This window comes from Camponotus vicinus, unplaced genomic scaffold (assembly GCF_025532165.1).
Source record: "Camponotus vicinus isolate PSW18456_S1 unplaced genomic scaffold, iyCamVici1.0 SCAF_6, whole genome shotgun sequence".
NCBI lineage: Eukaryota > Metazoa > Arthropoda > Insecta > Hymenoptera > Formicidae > Camponotus > Camponotus vicinus.
The window spans coordinates 6,414,543-6,421,647 of record NW_028141978.1 but is presented as its reverse complement, the minus strand read 5'-3'; the positions used below and the strand labels follow the sequence as shown (position 1 = coordinate 6,421,647).

General features: G+C 31.6%; 1 protein-coding gene across 3 annotated transcripts; it reads right to left on the bottom strand.

The window, feature by feature from the left end:
* Positions 1-12: 12 nt before the first annotated feature.
* On the bottom strand, positions 13-6,187 carry LOC145972865 (uncharacterized). 3 transcript variants are annotated; one of them, XM_083101878.1, is made up of 7 exons: positions 5,650-6,187; positions 5,421-5,597; positions 3,376-3,797; positions 2,479-2,886; positions 1,905-2,011; positions 1,583-1,817; positions 13-1,377 (listed from the first exon to the last, which is right to left on the bottom strand). In XM_083101878.1, the coding sequence occupies exons 1-7, from the start codon at positions 5,656-5,658 to the stop codon at positions 888-890; spliced, it is 1,848 nt and encodes a 615-aa protein (XP_082958004.1). In that variant the 5' UTR covers positions 5,659-6,187; the 3' UTR covers positions 13-887. The 3 variants fall into 3 exon arrangements, with proteins under 3 accessions (XP_082958004.1, XP_082958002.1, XP_082958003.1); XM_083101876.1 differs by having other exon boundaries at positions 1,583-2,011; XM_083101877.1 differs by having other exon boundaries at positions 1,583-2,011; positions 5,421-5,589.
* Positions 6,188-7,105: the final 918 nt, after the last annotated feature.

Below are 7,105 nucleotides of genomic sequence, written 5' to 3'. Positions count from 1 at the left end.
CCTTTTCGAAATTATTTCATATTATTATTACATTGCAATTACATTTTTCAATTAATTTGACAATTTCGTATCTATAAACGTAATTCATATGCTTAGTATTGCAAAATCTATAAAGCAATCTTCTGTAAGCAACGAATATCTCCCAATCGTTTTCGCTAAAAGTTATTAGAGATTTGATCCACATGTCTTCAATGAAAATGTCAAGGCAAAGAAGCAATTTGTATTCAAGTGGATTATAAACACGGTATTAAAATTTTTAGATGATTACGTGGCAAATATATTGACGTCATTCTTTTCTCCAGAAATGTTCAATATAATACAGACAAATTCTTGTTTCTGATTAATGAAAGTCGCATGATTATTGAACTTAGTCAAAATTTTCTTTTTGTCTTATAAGTACATTTGCTTATAGGTATAAATAGTTTTACAAGTTAATGACTTTTTGTTCTTTCTGGTGTCTGAAATATTCTTTAAATTAATAATGTAGCACATATAATACGTATAACGTTTACAAAGTTTTAAAATAGATACCGATGTCTGAAATATTCTTTAAATTAATAATGTAGCACATATAATACGTATAACGTTTACAAAGTTTTAAAATAAATACCGATAAAAAAGGGGGAGAGATTAAGATTCAATCACAATAAAAATATATATCAAACAAAAATACGAAAACAATTGCATTGTGTCTAAAAATACTTTTGATGGTTCAAATGAAACAGAATGTGACGTCAAATATCTTTCGTTTTTTTTTCCTGTGACATTAGAATAGAACATCAAAGTATCAAAGGATACTCGACAATACACTTCAACTCTCAATTTTCTCAATTCTCACTTATACTTTATACTTTCAATTCAATCCTAGCTGAAAAAATCATGAAGCATTAAAATCCTTCGGTGGCATCGATACCTTTCGAAAAATCGATGCTTTTTTTCTCGGCTTTTGAGTTGTCGATTATCGTTGTGTCATCGCAATTCACGAAATTCTTCTCTGTACTCATTATCATTTTCTGTGCGTTCATTTCATATTTCTCTGTGCTAGTATAATCCTCATCTAGGATTAATTTATGATTCGAAAGTATTGTAGTATCCCCAACGATACCACTATCATCGTTATTCGGATCTGAATAAATTTCTGAATCGTTATTTAACATAAGATCTCCATTCTTCTGCTTATCGTTCAGATTCATCTCGTGATATCGCGTTATCGGTATACTAGTCGTTTCTGAGTTTTGATTTTCGAACTTCGATTCTTCGATCGCGGAATGATCGGTCAAATGTTTAGCAATCGATTCCAAGGGGGACATCATCTTCTTCGTGAATTGCTGTCGCTCCTGAGTTCCCATCAATTTCGATCGATGGATGATGTCGTGTCTAAAAATTAAATTCGCAATAAATTGTACAATATAACTTTTCTTTTTAATTTTTCTGCCTATAAGAATAGAAAATACACACAAAACGATTATTATTTTATGATTAACAGTGATGAAACAAATTTAAAGTATCAATTTTTCAAAGCAAACTCAATTGATAAGTGAGATGAAAATTGAAAAAGAATTAAATCGTTAAAGACCTGTACCTGTTGAGCTTACTCTTCTTTCGAGGATACAGATTCAAATGAAATATCATTTGCTGCTTTTCCTCTTCTTCTGATAAAGTTGTAGGACTTGGTATAGCTATAAGAGGGATCGGTTGCGGGGATGATGCGTGAAATTTCGGCATACGATTATATTGAAGGGGTCTTCTAGAATCGTAATTATCCGTAGATCCTTGCGGTCTCGCCCACGATGTCTTCTTATTCTGCTCCATGATATCTGTGATGGGATAAATATCGAGCATCACGCTGAACGGCTTTGGTTTGCGGTTTTTCGTGTACGTATTCGTCGAATAGGAGTTAATACTTTCGTACTGCGGTTCCGTTATGATCGGCTTGTTGTAACTGTACATCGGTCGAGGGTATAAAGGATCATAGTAAGGGCTGTAACGGTGTACTCCAGTCGGTGAGAATCTAAAAAAGAATTGTTTGATTAATATAAATTAGATAGATTTTTCATATTAATTTATAATTAATCTTATAATTAATAATTATTATTAATAATTAATCTTATATATAATAATGTCATATGTAATGTATAATAATTTAAACATTTAATTTAATATACAACAATATATTTTGCTATTATAATTATATTCACATAATAAATATATAATATATTAAATTTAATTTATATAATATTATAATATTATAATATTTTAATATTATTTTAATATTATTATAATATTTAATTTATATAATATATATTTTTATATAATAATTATATATATATATATATATATATATATATATATATATATTAATTATATTATAAATCAAAAGATAGATTTTTGACGATTAATCTCTAATATTTTCATCCCATTTCTCTTCGCACATTATATATAAATTTTAATATATAAATTTTAAACACAATTACAAACCTCACGTTAGATGTGGCTAAAAGGTTAACGTCCGCCGGGTGTTTCGGTTTGTACTGGTAAAACGGATCGTTATTGTGTTGCGATTTGATCGAATAGTGTGACGTTTCATCACTTTCGAATTTATCGTTATTGGATATCATTTCCCCTACGGTAGGGGTGAGATCGTATTTCTTCGGATTCATATAGACGCCGGTGAACTTGATGCCGCGATTCGGCACTTCAGCGTTGTTAGTTAGGTACTTGATGATGTCCTGTATGTTCCTGGACGATTGTGGGTATCGGTATTGCGACAGCTGCGGATATCTAGGACGCTTGAATGATGTCGGATGCGGCGTCTTCAATTCCCAGTGAAACGGCATCGGTCGAGTTTCCATGTTCATGTCCTCGTCCATATCCGGGTGTTTATATCTTGTGAAATGATAAGAGAAAGAAAGCTATCATCTCATTCTAATCAAAAAGAATTACTTGAGATATTATGTATGTAAATTCTCATGATGTTATTAAGCTCCTTTTACACCGCGATCAAGTACAAATGTGATAAACGACATTATTAATTCTTATGCAGTTTGGAAGAAATGATTTATCGCGCGCAATTACTTAATGTTACCTAACGTAGAAAGTACTCTTCGCAATCAGAAAGGATGTCGACAATATATTGAAGATCATCGTTGTCGATAATATTGATGAAAGCGATACGTTAATCTGCGCGAAGCATGTTAATTCTTCAAAGGTCATAACATCGCGCCAAATTGACATTCATAATCTGCCGATCGTTTAAGTTAGAAACATCTTCAGTTATTAATATTTGTTTCTTTTGATAAGTGATGATCGGAGAAAGCGGACGTGCTATTTAAAATAATCGCAGGTGTCGATCGCGACACGTGATGTCTCGCTTACCTTTGTCTCACTCGATAAACGATCGCATGATTGTCGAACAATTGCTTGGTCTCGACTTCCTCGTTTTCCCTGGTATCTTCAACAGACTTCAACACTCTCTTCCGGTGCTTGAAGTTATGCAGATTCTGCGCTCTCATCTCCGGCCCACCCATCATGTTAGCCTCATCCATCATTACGTCACTCGTTGTATTTCCTTGCACGAAATCATCATACTTTTCATCGTCCGAACGATCTTCCATGTAAAAGGCGTCCGCTTGATGAAGCATTGTAGCTTCGGATAGGATTGTGGAATTCGCAGACTTTTTCGCAAAATTAGGTGGCTTTTTGAGAGCATTCTGTAGTATATATATATGCTTCGTTTCCTGATTCATTTTACTGTTTCCCGATGTGGCGGAAGTAAAATCGTACATAAATATCGCCACCTATGGTGGAATTAAAAATTAATTTAAATCGAATTACATGTATATAATATTTACAACACTTGACACAGTAATAGCAAATTATAAGATTTAATAAAAAATCTTTAATATAATTTAATAGATAATGATAATAGTTAGATAATGTTAATAAAAATTATGACTTGTTTATAATATTGAAACAATATTGTACAGAGATCCGAGTAAACATTTAATAAATTCTCTGTGATACTTTAGTTAACCAGGAATTGACATTGGGCTACTTTCTAATGAGAGTGTCACACAAAGCCCACTCTTATTAATGAAACCACGATGTCCAACTCGATTTAATCGAGAAAAATGAGGAAGCGCGATGAATCGCGAGATTGCGAGTAATAATTAATAGATTCCCGAGCGATGTTTGTCGAGCTTTTGAAGTAATTAACTCTCTTCCAAAGTAGCGGACGCTGCTGTTAATTCGTACGCGAAACATAGTTAACGCTCTATATGCGAAGCACGCAGAAATTCTTGCTCGCTTGGCTCGCCATGCATGTAAGGGATACTCTAAGATTCGCGGTGAAATTACAATTCCACACACGCTTCCGACATTAATCACCGGAGAAAACGTGCGAAATATAATTATGTCTATTGTTTCTGATGTGTGGAAGAAACTAGCGGAGAACTCCACTCCGTTTAATTATCATGTCTCCCTGACGCGTGCAACAAAATCGTGCGAAACAGGATGCATCATTTTGAGGACATTTTATCGTGCAAGGCCATTGTGTTCGTGTACGACGAAATGTGTAACAAAATGTTTGATAATGAAACGTGCATAAAGATAATGTTAAGAATCGTGTTATTTATACAAATGAAATGCGTTATTTTATATTCTTAACCTTGGAAATCTAATGAGATTTTAATAAGTTACTTGTAGTACGGTATCAATGACTCTTCATCGCCATCGACAACGAATTCTTCATAGAATCATTGTGATTGATTTGCTATGACAATCATAATTGCTAAGTACACGCTCATGTTCACGTTATGAAGAATAAGATATCTATTATTCAAATATATAAGAAAATATCTATAGCTAAGTGCTCATCACTTTCAAACTATTCGTTGTAAGATTATTATATGACGTTTATAATTGTTATATAGAATTTACTACTAAAAATCTAAACTTAGATAACATATAATTACTTATTAAAATTAGTACAAGTATACATATAATTTTATATATATATATATAAATCAGGAATAGCGCTTATTTTATTTTTATATATTATATTTATTTTTATTATAAATAGAAAAAAATAATCACAGTAAAATTATGAAAATGAACTAAAAGAAAATAAACTAAATTATATGTTCTCTATTCTCTTTGATACTTTCTCGAAGATTTGTGACTAGATTTATTATATAAAGTAAATTAAATAACTTAATTCTTGATAAAATTAATTAATGACATATTTTAAAATATGAATAAATAATATTAACATATATAATAAGTGATATTAATGATTTTATTTTTAATTTATATGCTTTTTCCGCTTTCTTGTTCTTTCTAAAATATTTCCTAGCGACAAGATAAATGATAACGTAATTAATTAATGATATTTGTAATTCGGTTCTCTCTTAATCACTCACCAGTATCACTGTTACCACAACCATAACTCCGATTGCAAATTTCCTTACGATCAAACTGTAACGATTCCTGTTGTATCGATCACTGCGATCAGAATAGAGCCCTAGCTCGGACGTACTTATGGCGGATCTCCTGCTTGTTTCAAGCATCGCCTTCTGAGAGGTCTGGCGACTGGTGTCCTTTACGATTACACATTGATGATATTGAATATCCTTAACTAAGTCAGCTTACCGTTGACATGCTCGACGAGCCTCGCTGAGATTCGTCGATTCGTTTCACCTCGTTATTATCATCGGATATAATCGCGAATCGATGGGCGTTCTTTGGCAATGATTATTTTAACAAACAAAAAGAAGTTTATTCTATAGCTTAATGGTAGTTTCTATATGGAGCACGTAGGTAGAGTTGCTGTCTCGGTGTTTCCCACGCAACTAGCGATCGTACATTTCTTGGCTCGCAGTTTTCATTAGATTCCATCAGCAGCGTGGAGATTTCCTTTGTTCGTGGGGGAGGCTCGTTACAGTAAGTAAAAGGCAGGTGGTTATGGGCTACTTACTTCGAAGCCAGACTCAAGTGCTGAGACATCGCACGACACGCGGGGAAAATCTCTCACCGTTCCAATGCTTGACCCGCTAAATACGCTTCTAAAACTCTAGTTTCGTTCGCTCATACGTCAAAGCAACACTGCGATTTCTTGTTCGTGATGTGCACTTTGTCATATCAAGTGTCTACATACGTATCAAGATTAATAGAAAGCGGTTTGAAGAAAGGAATGTGAGATAACATGTGGAATTATACAGAGCCAGTTATGGAGAAATCTACTGTCAAATATTGTAAGCTATACAAATAAAGATTAATATTGTTCTTTATAACTATTATTATTCTTTTTATGACTTATTAAAAATATTATATCTTGTAAAGAATATATCTTGTAAAGAACTTGTTATTTTATTACATACATACGTATATACATACGTATATACATACGTATATACATACATACGTACATACACACACACACACACACACACACACACACACACACACACACACGCGCGCGCGCGCGCGCGTGTGTGTGTGTGTGTATATTGATAAAAATATTTTAATTAAGTAAAATCTATTTTACTCATAAAGAATATGTTATTTAATTTTTTAAATCTATTTAAGAAAGAAAATATGATTGCAATATTTTTCAAAATATATGTTCATTGTTATGACTATTTCTAATTATAAAGTGCGGGTAGTTTACACTTAGCTTACAATTAGTGCAATTAAATCAATCTTATATATAAACGCGTTTTAATATATTAGATGCATCGCTAAAATTAATTAATTATAATAAATATGATGTGCATAATTTCTAGAAATTATTTTTTATTTTAAAATATATTTTAAAATAATTTGATGCACATTAGCATATAATTATTATAATAAATGAATTTAATAAATTTGTATATATATATATATATATATATGTGTGTGTGTGTGTGTGTGTGTGTGTGTGTGTGTGTGTGTGTGTGTGTATGTATATATGTATATGTGTATATAACAAATATTTCATTAGATATATATTACTGGATATATATACTAAAGAAATATCATTATATTTGTATAGAAAGGTAAAATTATAAAATTATATATGTACATAACTTATTACTTTGCAATAAAATTTTAGTTATATCTTTCT

What these genes read in the sequence shown, in the direction of transcription:
- LOC145972865 (XM_083101876.1), bottom strand. An exon ending in TTGTGGTAACAGTGATACTG is followed by an intron (nt 3,798 to 5,420) that starts GTGAGTGATTAA and finishes ATTCCACCATAG; the next exon opens with GTGGCGATATTTATGTACGA. An exon ending in GTTTATCGAGTGAGACAAAG is followed by an intron (nt 2,887 to 3,375) that starts GTAAGCGAGACA and finishes TCATTTCACAAG; the next exon opens with ATATAAACACCCGGATATGG.